This window comes from Salminus brasiliensis, chromosome 19 (assembly GCF_030463535.1).
Source record: "Salminus brasiliensis chromosome 19, fSalBra1.hap2, whole genome shotgun sequence".
In the NCBI taxonomy this organism is placed as follows: domain Eukaryota; kingdom Metazoa; phylum Chordata; class Actinopteri; order Characiformes; family Bryconidae; genus Salminus; species Salminus brasiliensis.
Window position 1 is genome coordinate 33,972,750 of NC_132896.1, and position 18,760 is coordinate 33,991,509.

The window sequence follows — 18,760 nt, forward strand, 5'->3', positions numbered from 1 at the left end:
GATTTCAGAAGAAACTATGAATGAGCAGGCGTCCCAATACTTTTGTCCATATAGTGTATGTGTTAAAGGCTGTGGTTGTTTGCACACGTACTGAAAAAGTTCTCCAAATCTTTCACAGATGATTTTGCCCTGGTTATTAGCTGAAGTTTTCCTCTTTCCCGAACTCTCCGTCCCACCTTAAGTAATGCAGCAGTCTTTAAGGTGGATTGGAGAGTTAGCATTGAAACCACCTATAGCTTTTGTTTTTCGGCTGCTAACTAGTACCATAACTGCACCGATCGGCTCAAATAAAGCTCGGTTTTGTTTTGCTCAGCAAAATAACGTCACAGATGAACTCTGTGAACAAAAAAATGTGAAGCTGAGAATTACGTAAATTAACGATGCCTGCAGGACACCAGATGGCGCTCTGCTACAGCAAACCTAAGGATCGGCAGTAGATCGGAACCTTAAAAGCCAATTCCCAATCTAATAAAACGCCTGAACCAAGCCCTGATCCCAAGTCACTGGATTGGATCAGGACATAGCTAATTTTTTATTTATTTATTAATTCTATTAATACTGTCCCCTTAAAAACATACCGCGCGTGACTCCGCCCCATCCAGGAGAACTCAAACACTGAGCAACTTAGCAGCTTATATAACCATTAATTTATCATAATCGAAGTCAAATGCTCAATGCATTGTTTTACTACAGTTGTGAGAAACGTTTGGCCTTAAAAATGCATTGAAAATGCACTTATGGCGGAGGGGTACATCTGGGATGTTGTAAGGCAAACTAGTCCCTCCAGAACTGAACTTATCTCCACCAATGCAGTGATTTTGAGAAACTGGTGCAGTTCCCCTATAGGAAGCTCTGCTTTACGGTGATACATCATCTACGGCTTTGCTTTATGGTTCCTGCCGGCACAGGCTCAGTGTGTAGCGGGTGAGCGTGATGACAAACAGCTGATCACAATCGGAACAAGAATTAAACACTGGGTAAATCACTGGGTTAAGACAATGCACTGTACACGTTTATTTACAGTCGTCTATCACACAAGGCTTTCAGATTAGCTCCCATTATCATAAAGCCTGAAGCACACTTAGCATTGTTTCAGTGTACACACCAGCGCAGAGAACGCAGTGTAATAGAAAATATCAATCATACACATTTACAACAGGGTCCAAATGGACTCGGCATTGTCCAGCTGAAATACAAGAATACCTGAATTGTGGGGGTTTTTTTTGCATTTTGGCCAGAATACAAAAATAATCCATAAAAAAATAACATCATGTTTTACCAAAAAATTCAAATCAAACCTTAATCTGAAACAAACCAAAATTAGAAAAGTGACAAAGCAAATGATGAAACACAATAGAACTATAATAACACATATATAACACACTCTACGTCCTCAAATCAGTCACAAACAACCCAACACTACACACACACATTAATATGGTTCTGCGTTTATACATGTACAGATATAAGACACTAATTGATCATGTCTGTTTATGTCAAATCCACAATCATCCCTCGATCAACATTTCATTAAAACATTACTTGTTGTAGTGTGCTGATCCTCGGAATTCCTCTCGCTCGCTCGCTCTCTCCCGGTGTAACTTTGGTTTCATCATGGGAACAGGACGGCTGTCGCAGCCGCTGTAACAAATTCAATCACAAAATGCTAAATGATAAATAAATACAATAACAGTCCCGACAGTACAACAGTACAGTCTTAGACACTTATCAAGTTACATCAACATAAAAAAATAATAAAATAAAAACTAGCTTTGATTTACAGACGTTATTCAGTGCTTATGCACAGGGGCTATGAAGTCTCTGTCAAAAAAGCATGAAAATTATTATAATTATGAAGACAACCTTGCATTCTGATTGGACCAGGAAACAATGTTTATAGCCAAGATGCTCACTCGACATCAGATTATAGATCAAAAATGAGAGAGTCGGTTTCCTGGTCAATGATGAAGTCTAGTCCTGGACTATGACGAAGCCTAGTATTGGACCATGACGAAGCCTAGGCCTGGACTATGACGAAGCCTAGTATTGGACCATGACGAAGCCTAGTATTGGACCATGACGAAGCCTAGGCCTGGACTATGACGAAGCCTAGTATTGGACCATGACGAAGCCTAGGCCTGGACTATGACGAAGCCTAGGCCTGGACTATGACGAAGCCTAGTATTGGACCATGACGAAGCCTAGGCCTGGACTATGACGAAGCCTAGGCCTGGACTATGACGAAGCCTAGTATTGGACCATGACGAAGCCTAGTATTGGACTATGACGAAGCCTAGGCCTGGACTATGACGAAGCCTAGTATTGGACCATGACGAAGCCTAGTATTGGACCATGACGAAGCCTAGGCCCGGACTATGACGACGCCTAGGCCCGGACTATGACGACGCCTAGGCCCGGACAATGACGAAGCCTAGGCCCGGACAATGACGAAGCCTAGGCCCGGACAATGACGAAGCCTAGGCCCGGACAATGACGAAGCCTAGTATTGGACTATGACGAAGCCTAGGCCTGCACTGTGACGATGCCTAGTCCTGGACTATGACGAAGCCTAGGCCCGGACAATGACGAAGCCTAGGCCCGGACTATGACGACGCCTAGGCCCGGACAATGACGAAGCCTAGGCCCGGACAATGACGAAGCCTAGGCCCGGACAATGACGAAGCCTAGGCCCGGACAATGACGAAGCCTAGGCCCGGACAATGACGAAGCCTAGTATTGGACTATGACGAAGCCTCGTCCTGCGCTGTGACGAAGCCTCCACTGAATGGAACATGTAGTCTAGGACCATGCTTAATCCCAGTATGAAAACCATATACCAGGATAAACACTATGGGCCGGGATTAAGCCTAGTTTTGGACTACAGCATTCTGAACGGTGACTCTCCAATTCTTCCCAACAGTATTGGATGGAGCACCACCATCCATCATTCTAGAGAAGCTCAATGCTGGCGGGCTTTATACCCCTCTTGCCCACGCCTGGCTTTATTAGGCAGCATGGTGCAGATAGGTTCATGTTTATTTGCTCCAGAGAGTCCTACTGTATTGGCAGTAGTTCTCTACAGGGACTAGACAAGCTGTGTGTGTGTGTGTGTGTGTGTGTGTGCGCGCATGTGTGTGCATTTCCACATCTTCATCAGCAATGAGTGCAACTATAAGTAGCTGAAAGCATTCATTAGAAGGGGTGTCCACAAACTTTTGAACATATGATGTCTTTAAGGTCTTTAGTGTCCAGTAGGTGTTACTGGAACGTAACTAAGGTGTCACAGAGGACAACGATGAGACTTACTGTGCACTGGGACGGTCCTTACACCACAAACATGTTCTTGGTGGTGGAGCCGCTCTTCGTAGACGTGTCTGCATGTGACTGATATCCGATGATGACTTTAGGTGGCACGCCTAACCTGGCCTTATACACTCTCCTGTTTAAATACAGCAACCAGATCAGCACAATTCAGCAGGAAAAAGACACAGTTGAGATAACTGATGAAATGTGTGTGTGTGTGTGTGTGTGTGTGTGTGGTCAGCTGTAGGTTAGTATGTGCTGAGCCTGCAGAGCTTCACATGCAAATGTTATTTGCTTCAGTCGTACTCTGAGGATTTTTACACACAGCCACAACCACCGGGTTCTGAACCCCATCAAAGGAAATCAATCGATCGATCAATAGATACATTTTCACAAGACGTGCCCACAAACACGTTGGCTGCTCGGGGTAGACGACTATTGGTTGTCTGGATAAACTATGGTGTCTGGGCTTTCCAATAATTTTCGGCAATTTGTAATTAACCCTTAGAGCCCCAGGGGTGTCCCCCCGCTGCCCCACCTGTACAGGTTTGATTTAAATAATACTTAAAGGCTCAGTGGCTTCAGAGCGAGGGAGAAACTGCTGTTTTTTCCACTAGAAACTGAATTGCTTTGTAAAAAAATGCATCAGCCTTGTTTAAGATGTTCACACATGTTTTTAACGAGTCAAAAGAACAGCCATCGGCTCTCTCCCCACCCTATGAAAACACATGATGGAGCTCAAGCCTAAGGTACTAAAAAAAGTCCACAAGGTCTATAAATGGCAGGTCTGCCTCACCCGACGTGCATGATTGCATCTTTGTTTTCATAGTCTGTCGTCCAGATCGCTATTTTGTCCCCTTTTGTCCGAATGTTGACGACCGCGCCACAGACGTCATCGCTGTGGTCATCAAACGCTTCGCCCACGAGGCACAGCAGCTGAAACACAATCCAGATACATCAGCAAACTAAATATCTATAATATTTTGCACCTGCATAAAGATTTTTTGGTGTGATGATTTAATGCATTAATAAATAAATAAATTATATATATATATTTTAAAATTAATTTATAAATAATAAAATCTCATAAATTCTCTTTTTATTGAAAATGGGTAACATTTTACAATAAAAGGTCCCAATAAAGAGCACCTTCAGCACAAAAAAAATCTATTGGATTATTAATGACAGTTCAAGGGTCTACATCCTCCATTTGTCTTGTATTAATATTTTTATTTTTATTATTATTATTATTATTATTATTATGGACAAGCATTTGGACACCTACTCATTCATTGGTCTTAATTGTCTTTTGAAATCAAGGGCATAAAAAAAAAAAACTGTCTTTACTGTCCAGGGTAGAAGGCTTCCAACCAGATTTTGGAGGAGCATTGCTGTGAGGATTTGATTGCATTCACAACAAGAGCAGTGTTAGTGAGGTCAGGATGTTGGATGATGATCACCACCTCACCTTATCATCCCCAACTCATCCCAAAAGTACTGGATGGAGCTCCACCACCATCATTCCAGAGAACACAGTTCCTCCACTGCTCCACAGCTCCTCAATGCTGGGGGGCTTCATATCCCTCTATAGCCCACGCCTGGCATTATTAGGCAGCATGGAGCCAATAGGTTCATGAGGGAGTCTTATTCTATTGGCAGTACTTCTTCTCTACAGGGGCTAGACAAGCTGTGTGTGTGTGTGTGTGTGTGTGTGTGTGTGTGTGTGTGAGAGAGCACAAATACACAGTGTAAATGAGTGTAAATTGATAACGAGGAGTATCATTATTTTGCCCAAACCTACCGTCTCGAGCCAGAAGCGGTCAAGGTCGGCTCTTCGTTGCTGTTTGGAGAGAGTGATGAGCCAGCGGCCACCTTTCCTGTTCCTCTCGTCCTCCCACATGGGCTCGATACCATCCTGCTCCAAAAACAGAACCGGGGGTCAACACGAGGTCACATACTGCCCTCTCTCTCACGCATGCACACATATAGGGGTTCGGCTATAAGGTAACACACTCTTCTCTTGTTTCCTCACACAAGGGGTCAGCTGGTCTCACACACACACACACACACACACACACTCACACACACACACATACATTAAAAATAACCCTGGGTTGCAACTAGTGGTGTAACAGATCTGTATGGATCACCCCTCAAGGTTCAAGACACACATGAACCGCGGATTTGTCGGCAAACACACCGAGCACGGCCTCACATCTGCAGCTCCATCAGTCTGGTGTGAGAGAGGAGAGCAGAGGTCTGTTAGTGGGAGGAGGGGGAGACTCATATGGGCTCGGGCTGAGAGGAAACAAAATAAAAGTCACTGATACACCTGAGCAAAAGGCTGTGTCAAAATAAAAGCCACTAAAACAAATGATCAGATTGTCAAAATAAAAGTCACCAATTAAGACAGACCATGTAAAAATATAAAAGTATAAAATAAGAGTCTCTAAACCAGAAGTAACACATAATACTTTTGGCCTGAAAGCTAAAATGTCACACATCTATCTGTCACTTTTCCTTTTTTTTCTTATCCGAAAACCATCAGATCCATGATTTAAAAACTGATCTGATCTGAACCATGACATGATCCATTACACCACCAGTTCTAAACCACACTCTGCTTGGCCCTGTTTAGGAGTTTAGGGCTGCACGGTAACTCTCCTCAATAACACAGTTCTGATACTGTTTCCAAAAGCAGTGAAGAGTGAACTGCAGTGAGGTCTTGGGAAGTGAACTGGTCTGTTACTCAGTCCTAACTTCCACCATTCCAGCCTTTTACTGAGAGTTTTCGTTCAATCTAAAGGAAACACCCTCTATGTAACCTAGCAGCTCCTTTATCATATTTAATACACAAACATAAATATCGTACTACCATTAAACACACATAATAAACAGCAAACAGAACAGGTCAGGTTGCACTGCTTACCTTGAAGAGTGAGTAGTCACACCCAGACATTAAGTTACTTGATAACTGTATATGGTTGTAAAGCCTGGGGGGGGGAAAGCTTCTGTATTAGAAACTTCACACAGGACCGTTACTTCAGAAAGAGTATCAGATACTAACATTAACATATATTATTTATTAAATTATTATTATCATTATTATTATTAGCATTATTATTATTATATATTAATCATTACAAAAGCTTTAACTGTATAAACATTATAAACATATGTTTTGTAGGTTCAGGAAATACGAATGTTGGGATTTGATCAGTAAAACAAATTACCAGACTGTCAAAATAAAAGTCACCAATACAGACAGACCATAAAATAAAGTGTTATATAATATTTGTGTTAAAAAAAGTAATATATAAAGTATAAAAAATAAAAGTCTCTAAACCAGCAGTAACACAAAGTACTTTTGGACTGAAAGCTTCAGTTCAGTTCAGTTTATGAGGACAATAGCATCCATTATATATATATATATATATATATATATATATATAGTGAGAAAAAGGGAAAGTAAGCATTACATCAATCTTAAAGTCTCTCTCTAATTATTGATGATCACCTAAACACCTAATCTAGCCTATATACCCATCGGCCAAATCATTAAAACCAGTTCCTGATGAAGTGAAAAACGCTGATTATCCTCATCTACAAAGGCGTCTGCAAAGGGCTGGAACTTACGCCCAAAAGTCTTCGACGGTGTCGAACTTTGAGATGAGCCGCAGGTTAGCTTGCCAGGTTTTGCTTTTGTCGTTTTTAAAGAACCACAGAGCCCATCTGAAACACACAAATATTAATGCTGTTATCATGATAATAAGCTTTTCTAAGCATACGGAGGAGACTGCTGGTGCCTAATAAACACTGATCAGCTGCAGGTTTCATTACAAGCAGTGTAATTAGACTGGGTTAATTAGATAAAGTGCAGCAGATAGAAATAAAATAATAAATAATAATAAAAAGCACTGTATTCAGTACGGGAGAGAATCTGAATAGCAGTTTAAGATAAGATGAGATAAGATAAGATAGGATAATCCTTTATTAGTCCCACAGTGGGGAAATTCTCAGTGTCACAGCAGGAAAGGGATAGCAAGACACTCAGATGCAAAAACGTAGATAAATTACCATTATATACACAATAGAATTAATAGAATTAATAAAAGTAGAAGTTTATAAGAATCTCTACTGATGTTAGTAGTCTGTGTATCGTTTTAGTCATGAATTGTGATAAATATTGTGTATTGTGAAAAAAATCTATATCTATATATATATATATATATATATATATATATATAGAACAGTCACTTAGAAAGTCAGGGCTTCCCAAAGTCCGTCCTGTGGATCAAATAATCAGCCTATCTTATGCACTTCACCTCCTCACACATCAGGAGCTTGTCAGGTCAGGTGTGCTAGTGACTAGTAAGGACCACGGCCGAGGAAGCTGGAACGGGGAGGGGCTAGAGTTCAGGGCAGCTTCGAGATAGGTGCGTGTGTGTATGTGTGTGTGTGTGTAGCCGAGCCCCTTGTAGCTAAGGTCAGCAATGAAGGAGAAGGAAGGAGACGGGTGGAGGTGGGTGCGAAGTTGTTTGACTCAAAGGTGAGGTGGAGGGTGAATATATAGGGCTGAGGAAGAGGAGGAGGAGGAGGAGGAGTTGAGGGTGTGGTCCAGCTCCCAAAATTCAGTTATGACATAAACTCCACTAAGCGAGAGGAGACAGCACTGAGATCAGTTTTAATATAACACTAATGTGTTACTCTTATACGAGCTTATGCAAAAGTTTTGGCACCCCTGTTAAATTACACAAGCCTCTGATTACCTTTATTAAAATAAGTGAACATCCTGTCTAATAACAAATAACAAATTGTTATTTATTTTATTCACATTTAATAACTCCAGCAAATAAACCGGTGTGTCTAAAATATGCAGACAGTGCTATATTTAACATTTATTTATTTCTAGAAAGTCAACAAAGAGCGTCATATGAACTGGGGTGTCCAAACATTTACGACCACAGCTCCTTTCTCAAATATAAGGTCAGATAAAAGACTGAAAAATATGTTTTTATTATTTATTTTAAGAAAGTTACCAATACAAAAACATGAGGCCGGAGTGTGAGCGTATTTATATACCATACTATAACGATCTGGTAGAAATCCAACCTCTAGATCCCTTTATTTTACCTGTTTTGTAGCGGATGTTTAATATAATCCTCAGGAATCACAATCTCCTGCCCAGGAACACAATTCTTCTCTTCCTCAGAATTCAGCGTATTTGAGTTTATGTCCTAAAAAAGACGGAGACAGTGTCAATGCATGAAACACAAGACAAAAGTATTGGGACGCTTGTTCATTCACTGTTTCTTCTGACATCAAGGCCATTTAAAAGAGCTGATCTGTCTCTACTGTCCACTAGATTTTGGAGGAGCACTGCTGTGAGGATTTGATTGCACTGAAGAGCGTTAGTGAGGTCAGGATGTTGGACGATGATCACCACCCAACCTCAGCATCATCATCAACCTTAACTCATCCTAAAAGTACTGGATGGAGCTCCACCACCATCATCATCATCATCCATCATACCAGAGAACACAGGTCTTCCACTGCTCCACAGCTCAATGCTGGGGGGGCTTCTTTACACCCCTCTGCTAGCCCACACCTGGCATTATTAGGCAGCATGGGGCCAATAGGGGCCTGTTTATGGCTAGCTGTGAGTGTGTTGGACTGGTCGTACTGGTATTTATTAATTGATTGATTGATTGATTAATTGATTGATTGATTGATTGGTTGTCAAACTGGTCAACCATCCAAACCAGCTTAAACCGGTCAGGCTGTTTTTCTCAGCAGGGCGAAACGTCACCAGGCTGACAGCCCCGCCCCCGCTCCGCCCCCAGCCACGCCCCCGTCCCAGCCCCGCCCCCAACTCCAGAGCGACAGTTAGCCCCACGGCTAATAACTTTCCCCAACTCCACTCAGCCACAGCAGCCAGACAGCTCGCTAAACTCACATTCCACTGACTCCGAGGCTCACAGCTGCTTAAGCAGGCTGATATAAGTTACATGAGATATTAAACTGCCCCAGATCCAGCAGAACGACTGTGAAACGCCTCTGAAACCAGAATAAGCTCGTTTGTTGTGAGCTAACACGTTAGCAGTCCGGCTAGCTGGCGTTAAGCTGCCTAAGTCCTGAATGAAGTCCCGCGAGCTGGTTAGTGCAGGTCAGCGAAGCAGCAGGCGGAGGGTTCTCCAGGGTTCCTCACAGGAGAACCTCTACAGCACCTTATCAAGAACACGGCGTGCCACAGCTCACCTAGAACCCTGTTTAACTCTCACACGCTCACTCACCAGCTCAGCAGCCGCCATCTTCAGAGAGGGAGTGGGTGGGAGGAGGAGGAGGAGGAGGGGGAGGAGGAGGGGGAGGAGGAGGGGGAGGAGGATGAGGAGGGGGAGGAGGAGGGGGAGGAGGATGAGGAGGAGGAGGAGGGGGAGGAGTGGGAGGAGGAGGAGGAGGAGGGTGGTGGTTACGATAATAATAAGAGTGGTTATGGCAGTGATGAAGATGAGGGTGGTGATAATGATAGTTATGATATTGATGGTGGATATGACATTGGGTATAATAGAGATGGTGGTAATAATAATAATAATAATAATAATGGGGTGGTTATGGTGATGGTTATGAGTGATAATGATAGTGATGTAACAATTATGGTTATGATAGTTCTAATGATGAGTTATAACAGACATTGTGGTGGTTATGGTGGTGGTTATGATTATGTTATGGTAGTAGTAATGATGGGTATGGTATTGATGGGGTGGTTATGATTATGTTATGGTAGTAGTAATGATGGGTATGGTATTGATGGGGTGGTTATGATTATGTTATGGTAGTAGTAATGATGGGTATGGTATTGATGGGGTGGTTATGAGTGATAATGACAGTGATGTAATGATAATGATGAATTATAATAGACATGGTGGTTATGATGATGTTATGGTAGGAATAATAATAGTGATGAGGTGGTTATGATAATGGTTACGAGTGATAATGATAGTGGTGATGATGATTATGACAGTGATGTAATAATAATGGTTATAATTCTAATGATGAGTTATAATAGACATGGTAGTGGTTGACATGATGATGTTATGGTAGTGATGGGGTGGTTATGAGTGATAAAGCTAGCGATAATGATTATGACTAATGGTGGTGGTAATAATAATGGTTATGGTAGCGATGGGGTGGTTATGACTGATGATAGTGGTTATGATAATGTTGTGATAGTGATATAATGGTGGTTATGATGGTTATAATGGCAGCAGTTATAATAGACATGGTGGTTATGATGTGGCAGTAATAATGGTGGTTATGATATTGATGATGGTTATAATAATATAATATAATAATAATATAATATATGGTAATATCGGTTATTGTAGTAATGGGGTGGTTATGATGGTTATGAGTGATAATGATTAGGTTCTTGTAGCAATGTTGGTTATGATAGTGATGAGGTGGTTATGAGTGATAATGATGGTTATACTAATGGTAGTGGTTATAATAATGTAATAGTGATATAATGGTGATTATAATAGTTATGCTGATTGTAATATTATAATGATGGCAGTTATATAAAAAAGACGTGGTGGTGGTTATGATGTTATGGTTGTAATAATAGTGGTTATGATGGTGGTGGTAATATAATAATGGTTATGGTAGTGATGGGGTGGTTATGAGGGATAGTGATGTAATAATGATGGTCATGATACTGATGTGATGGTGGTTATGATGATGGTTATAATGATAGCAGTTAAAATAGACATGTGATGATATCAGTGATGAGTGATGTAATAATGATGGTCATGAGAATGTTGTGATAGTGATATGATGGTGGTTATGATATTGATAATGAAAAATAACATTTTAATAAATACTGAACTGAATCAGTTAAATTGACAAACTATTTCTTTAACCTTTTGAACCATACACCTACTACCATCTATTAGTCTTAAATATAATAAAGGATAAATATGAGCAAAGTGATTTTAATTCTTAATTCTATCAGTAAGAGATCATAAACATGCACATTGTTGCACTGATGAGAGAAGAAAACTAAAGCGTGAACCAATTCAAGCTTGGCTTTAGGTTTATAGTGTATAAGTAGAATATTATATTATTTGCAGTATATATTAAAGTGTAGAAAACAGAAAACGTGCAATAAAACATCCTGAAATCAATTTTATTGACTCCTCTACACATTCTCATGTAATCAAAAAGATCAACAGTGTTAGTGCTCAAAGATTAGACACTAATTAAGGTGATTGCTCCCGACTGGGTGAATTAAGGCTTGCAGATCTTGCAGGCTGGACTTTAGAACGTCAGGACGGCTCGGATGCTGCGGGAGACACACAGGAGACAACAGTTCAGAGCATGTAAACAAGCTTAATAATGAGGGTCAGGAAGGTAAAGGACATTTCAAACCTCTTCCCAGCATGCATGAGGTCAAAAGCTTCGTTGATCTGCGCGAATGGCATGGTGTGAGTCACAAACTCATCCACCATCAGCTTCTTGTTCATGTAGTCGTCCACTAGTTTAGGGACGCTCTCTACGCTCTTCCAGCCTGCAAAGTTAAGCAGAGGTGAAAAATTCATATTAATTATTATTTATAAAAAGTTGTTTTAAGGCTGTTTTGCAAAATTAAAAGTAGTAAACCTCAAGGTCAGACAGCGGCTCTTTTTAATTCCAGACAGGTGAAGATTATCTGAATTTATCTGAATGGGGGAGAGAAGGACTTCCGTCCAAATGTTGGCGATGAGCATGGGCACTTTGACAGGTCTGCAGCTATGCAGCAGGGGGCGCTACACTGTGTGCTGTGAAGCAGGTCTCCCGTAACCATCTCGTGCCACAGTAACCTCTCTCTTTCCGCCCAGAAGGGATAGCCTTTAAGATGCCCTCTCACAGAGAGAAGCTTCGGAGGCCTGTAGCTGGGTTTTAATAGGCCGAATCATAAGAACCGATTCTTCGATCCCAAAATAACGTGACCACAGAGCTTGGCAATATGCCGATATTTTATCGTATTGTGATAAATTTTGTTATTGTGATAATGATATGCTTTCCTAAGCATATGTAGGAGACTGTTAGTGCTTAATAAACACTGATCAGCTGCAGGTTTCATTAATTAGACTGGGTTAATTAGATGAAGAGCAGCAGATGTTGAGTATAAATCACTGTATTCAGTACGGGAGAGGATCTGAATCCGCCTCTACTGATGTTTTTAGTCTGTGGTTACATGTATCGTGTATATATATATATATATAAAAATTTTTTTAAAAATATTGTGATATAGTATTTTTAATATCGCCCAGCCCTATGTGACCATACTTGTTTTATATGGAAACCTTCATTAGATACGCAAGAAGATGAGTTCTCTGGAACTGACAGGGCAGGATAGTAAGCCTACACGTGAAATGCGGGAAAACGAGAGAGAAAGGTAACCATAACATGTGGAATGACATCAGGATCTCCGTTGGATCAGGGATCAGTATGCAAATTGTGCCTCCGAGCATTTATGAAAAAAGGAGCACCTCAAAGGCAGGCATCCAGAATTCGAGATGAGCAGGTGTCGTTAAAATGTTCATAGCCTTAAAAGTTACTGATATTGAGAGAAGATCTCCATCCCACTACTGATGCTGGAAAAAATGCTCCCAATCCATTTACTCAATTGGTTTGTTTTTAGTCGTGGTTTCAAAACTGGTATCAAGAATCAAAGGATTTAAAGTGGTGCTGGTACCGACTACCAAATTTTGGTATCAGGATATCCATCCGTACCTTGGACCACAGTCAATAGTTTCCCACCACAGCTGACCAGGAGCACCTTCCCAGCCTTACTGTTGGAGATATTCTACTGTATCCATTTTTCTCTCACTTTTTTAACAATGTTAAAAATTCTGTCAGTTTTGGACCAATAGAAATGCTCCAAAATGTTTTTTTTTTTGTGCGAGAGCGGTGCAAAAGGGACTTGCCTCCGAAAGCTGTACCCTTCCATGTGCGTCCCGTAACCAACTGGAATGGACGTGTGGAGATCTCCTGTCCTGCCCCGGCTACTCCGATGATCACACTTGTTCCCCAGCCTTTATGGCACGCCTCCAGAGCAGCTCGCTGGAAAACACACAAGCCAGAGTCTCATCATCTCTGAATATTAAATATTCTGCATATTAAAGGACAGTCTGGGAAAATTGCACAATTTTATTCCCAATATAGACGACCAGTCAAGACACAGACAGTCTCACATGACGCATGCATGCAGTTCGCATAGTTCGATAACTGCTGCTGTCCAAGCCATCATGCGTGTGGTGGTCTCACCATCTAGGTATGCTCCATTCACCACTTACCATGATGCCCACATTGCCGATGCACTCAAAAGAGTAGTCCACTCCCCCATCGGTCATCTCCACCAGCACTTCCTGAATGGGTTTGCTGTGGTCCTTAGGGTTCAAGAACTCAGTGGCTCCAAACTTCTTGGCTAGCTCAAACTTGCCAGCGTTGATGTCGATGCCAATGATTCGGGTGGCACCAGCAGCCTTGCAGCCCATAATTGCAGCGAGACCCACCGCTCCCAAACCAAACACAGCACAGGTAGAGCCGGCTTCAACCTGCCGAGAAGAAGAAGCTTTTGCTGAGAATCAGAAATGGATCACAGCTTAGGTTCTAGTGCATATTCCAGGACACATCCACACCACTGCTTCATCTCCTGTGAAGGGGTGGATCTACATATTAGGCAGTGAGAGAACGGTCAGTTCTGGAAGGTGATGGAGGTGTTAAAGCAGGAAAGATGAACAAGATACTTTGACAAGAACCAAACTGTGATGTTCTAGACAAATCAGACTGGGTCAGAAATTCTCCAGAACATCAGGCATCAGGTCTTGTGGGGTTGTTCCTAGTATGCAGTGGCCAGGACCTACCAAAAGTGCTCCATGGAAGGACAACCGGTGAACCGGCGACAGTACACAGGCACTTAAGGCTCACAGATGCTCACGGAGGCCCCGCCCACCTCACAACTTACAGGACTTATTTAAGGATCTGCTGCTGACGTTAGTCTCAGTGTCAGATATCACAGCAGGACGCCTTCAGAGGTCTTGTGGAGTCCATGCCTCAAATGGTCAAATCTGTTGTGCCGTTGCAAGGGGGACCGACTCAATATTAGGCAGGTGGTACTAATGTTATGGCTGATCTGTGTGTGTGTGTGTGTGTGTGTGTGTGTGTGTGTGTGTGTGTGTGTGTGTGTGTGTGTATCCAAATCCACACTTTTGGGATTGTATAGTGCATAGCAGTGGTCTACCATTCCTGGTCCTGGAGGTCCAAATGTCCTGCACTGCACCTCAGTTGGTGCTTGTTATTGAGTTAATTAGTGGACAGTGGTGTCTGAGGGTTGAGGTTTGGGACCGGTGGTGCACAACATCTGTAATTTACCTGAACATCTGTAAAATCTAACATATAATTCAGTGTGCAGATGAAAAAATCATGTACTTCCCAATGTCTTCCCTTGCAAGGCTAGCAACTTTTAAGGCCACGCCCATTTCAAAAGCCTCCAGAGAAAAATAGATTTTTGATATTTCTATTGACTCAGTCAGTAAAAGTTTGTTTCCTTGCTTGAACTATGAAGACATGTCTTCAAGCTGGTAATGTGGATCAATATGCTGCACATCAAAACTGACATTATTATTATTATTATTATTATTATTATTATTATCATCATCATCATCATCTTTCGCTTAAGCCACCAAAAGCAAAAACAGCAGACCTTGGCAGTGTTCAGAGCAGCTCCATATCCAGTAGAGATGCCACAGCCCAGCAGGCACACCTTATCCAGCGGAGCGCTCGGGTCCACCTTAGCCAGTGATATATCTGCCACCACGGTGTACTCAGAGAAGGTGCTGGTGCCCATAAAGTGGAAGACTGTCTTTCCCTTACAGGTGAACCTGGAGGTCTTGTCAGGCATCAGCCCCTGGCCTTGGGTCACCCTGAGAGTAAGAGGAGGAGGAGGAAGAGGAGGAGGAGGAGGAGGAAGACACATGTCCACTGAACTGACCTGAGATTTCTCACACTGGAAATAAATGTTGAAGAAAAAAGAAATGAATACATCTGATTACCTGATTTTCTGGCAGAGGTTGGTTTTGGGGTTTTTACAGAACTTGCATTCTCCACACTGTGGGATGTACAGAGGAACGACGGTGTCCCCTTAACAAGCAGAGCAGAGGGAGGAAAATCATAAGATTATAAACGGGGCGATAAAGTGGCATCGGGGGGTTTCTTCGGTTCACCAAACTCTCCGTACAGATTACCCATGTCCCTCCTCCCCTGAGATTCACATTAACCACTGCTCACCAAACTCAAAGCAATGAAAAGCAACTGAGGACTTGAGAGTTTCTTAACCATCGGCTTGGTCTGGGTGGTAGATCCTCCAGAACCCAGACCTCCATCCTCTTTACACTGGGAGATACTAAAGATTTAACACTATTGGACAGGGCCTTAAATATGTGCCTTATGTTAAGAGATTTTCTATGTGGCTATATACACACACACTAAAGGGACAAAAGTATTGGGACACCCGCTCATTCATTGCTTCTCCTGCTTTTGTTGGAGGAGATGTCTCTACTGTCCAGAGTATGTGATGAGAGCTGTGATGATTTGACTGCATGTGATGATTTGACTGCATTCAGCAACGAGAACGTTAGTGAGGTCAGGATGTTGGATGATTATGATCACCACCTCACCTCATCATCCCCAACTCATCCAAAAAGTATTGGATGAAGCTCCCCCATCCAGTTCTTCCACTGCTCCACAGCTCAATGCTGGGGGGGCTTTATACCCCTCTAGTCCACACCTGGCATTATTAGACATGGTGCCAATAGCTTCATGTTTATTTATCTGCTCCAGGGAGTCCTATTCTACTGGCAGTCTTTCTCTACAGGCGAATAGGTGTCCACAAACATTTGGACACATAATGCATGTTCATATTCCTCAAGCATTCTGAATTTCGCTGTAATGAAGGTCCTCTCTCACACCTGGTTGGAACTTGGTGACTCCCTCTCCCACGCTCTCCACCGTTCCACCTCCCTCATGTCCCAGGATGACTGGAAACAGCCCCTCTGGGTCACTCCCACTCAGGGTGTAGGCATCAGTGTGACACACTCCTGTGGCGTGGACCTGCACAGGAACACACACTCCTGCTCAGGCACACTCCTGCAGCAGATGCAGGCTGATCACACTGGGGTCTTTCGGGCATTTCAGAAACGATTAGGAACGCTCACCTTAATTCGCACTTCGTGGGCTTTGGGAGGCGCCACCTCCACCTCCTCCACAGACAGCGGCTTCCCGGCCTCCCAGGCCACCGCGGCCTTGCACTTGATGACCTACGTTCAAAACGACACATAATCCAGGCCTGTTATTGAGCGAGTCGGAGTGTGTTCACTCTGATACACTGACTGAGCAGCAGCAGCTGAGGAAACGCAGACTCAGCAAATCCTCAACTTTAACTGATGAAGGAAAGCTTCACTTCTTACATAAGAGAGAGAGGGGGGGGGGGCTCAGTCCAGCACAATGAATCTGTGTGTGTAGATTCCCAACACTAGCTACTTTACGTGCAACACCCACACACACACACACACACCACTTTTGTGTGTCTAAAACATTCATACCATTAATAACACACCCACACACACACACACACACACCCACACACACCTTCCTTGCAGCTAGTACACACTTTTTGTGCAAAACAAACTTTGTGGGCACCACACCCACACACACACACACACACTTAATGCAGCTTATACAACCCTAATTCAACACTCATTCGTTACTGTTTTGTGCAACACACACACACACACACACACACACACACACACTTCATACAGTTAACACGCGTATAATTCACGCAGAAATACACACTCATGCACTGTTTTGTGCAACACACACACACACAGCTTTCATGCACCTATAATACACTTTCCCTGCAGCTAATACACACTTTTTGTGAAACACACATTCCTGCACTACTTTTTGCGTGCAACACACACACAGTCAGACACATACCGATATACACACACACTATTCATGCATCTTATACTAGACTTAATGCAACACTCATTTATTACTGTTAATGCACACACACACACACACACACACACACACACACACACACACACACACTTCATACAGTTCACACGTACACAAGTATAATTCATGCAGAAATACACATGCAACACACACTCATGCACTAACGTTACTGTTTTGTGCAACACACACACACACACACACACACACACACACAGCTTTCGTGCACCTATAACACACTTTCCCTGCAGCTAATACACACATTTTGTGCAACACGCGCATGCACTACTTTGTGTGCAACACACACACACACACACACACACACACATATATATATATATATATATATATAAATGCGTGCATAAATTACACACTCATGCACTAACATTACACACACACACACACACACACACACACACCTTCCGTACAGTGAACACACTCATATACACACCATTAATGACACTAAATCACACTCATGCACTATTCTTCGTGTACCACACACACACACACACAAACACACTACTGCTTCGCACAGCTACACACACACACACACACACACACACACACACACTACTGCTTCGCACAGCTACACACACACACACACACACACACACACACACACACACACACACACACACACACACTACTGCTTCGCACAGCTACACACACACACACACACACTCCCAAACTGTCACAACTGCACAAAATATATCCGTAGCCTATTAAAAAGCAGCCAGGCTGAGTTAGAGCACGGCTCTCCTGCTCATTCGCGGATTATTGTATGTCCAGGTCTGAATCTGTGGAGCTCACACACTCACGTGTCCAGCCGTGGCCATGTTCAGCAGCAGCAGCGCAGAAGAGACTCGCTTCATCGATTTGCACCAATCACAGACGAGCCACTGTCCAAAAGCGGCCAATCAGAGAGCACGACGCTAAGGCGGCGCCACCAGGGCGTTCCTCTTCTCATCGCTACTGCCGCGCTGCTGCTCGTGATTGGCTCACTGATTCTCGGGAACCAATCACAAGAGAGTTCAGCCGATCTTAGAAAAGTTTCACATAATTCTGTAAGTACGAGAAAAAAGATCAGTAAAGTGAAGAAATCAGCCAGTAGAGACACGAAAAATTATTTTAATTAATGAATTAATTTTTATTTAAATGTATTGACTCGATCTGCTTGAGCTGACCTCACTGACGGTCAAAGGTCAAAGACTGGCTCTGATTTCTTGTCTAACTCAGAGGCTGAAGGTCCAGCTGATAAGTCATTAGCCATCAGCTTCTTCTTTGCGTCTCACATTTTCCAATAAACATCAGCAGCTTTCCAGAAATCCATATTTCGTCAAAGGCCGTCCAGGCTCGGGTACGAGGCCGCTGCTGTGTGATGCTGGATTCTTCCAGT

At 42.7% G+C, this 18,760-nt stretch overlaps 2 protein-coding genes across 2 annotated transcripts; both read right to left on the reverse strand.

Moving 5' to 3' along the window:
• Positions 1-990: 990 nt before the first annotated feature.
• On the reverse strand, positions 991-9,664 carry eif4ea (eukaryotic translation initiation factor 4ea). The gene is made up of 8 exons (XM_072662949.1): positions 9,597-9,664; positions 8,437-8,540; positions 6,940-7,035; positions 6,233-6,296; positions 5,105-5,218; positions 4,100-4,239; positions 3,307-3,439; positions 991-1,641 (listed from the first exon to the last, which is right to left on the reverse strand). Exons 1-7 carry the CDS (start codon positions 9,612-9,614, stop codon positions 3,325-3,327), a joined length of 651 nt encoding a protein of 216 aa, XP_072519050.1. The 5' UTR covers positions 9,615-9,664; the 3' UTR covers positions 991-1,641; positions 3,307-3,324.
• Positions 9,665-11,474: 1,810 nt separating this feature from the next.
• adh5 (alcohol dehydrogenase 5) lies at positions 11,475-18,231 on the reverse strand. Its single transcript, XM_072662948.1, has 9 exons — positions 18,183-18,231; positions 16,560-16,661; positions 16,314-16,455; positions 15,399-15,486; positions 15,050-15,269; positions 13,641-13,901; positions 13,272-13,407; positions 11,731-11,869; positions 11,475-11,644 (listed from the first exon to the last, which is right to left on the reverse strand). Exons 1-9 carry the CDS (start codon positions 18,198-18,200, stop codon positions 11,620-11,622), a joined length of 1,131 nt encoding a protein of 376 aa, XP_072519049.1. The 5' UTR covers positions 18,201-18,231; the 3' UTR covers positions 11,475-11,619.
• Positions 18,232-18,760: the final 529 nt, after the last annotated feature.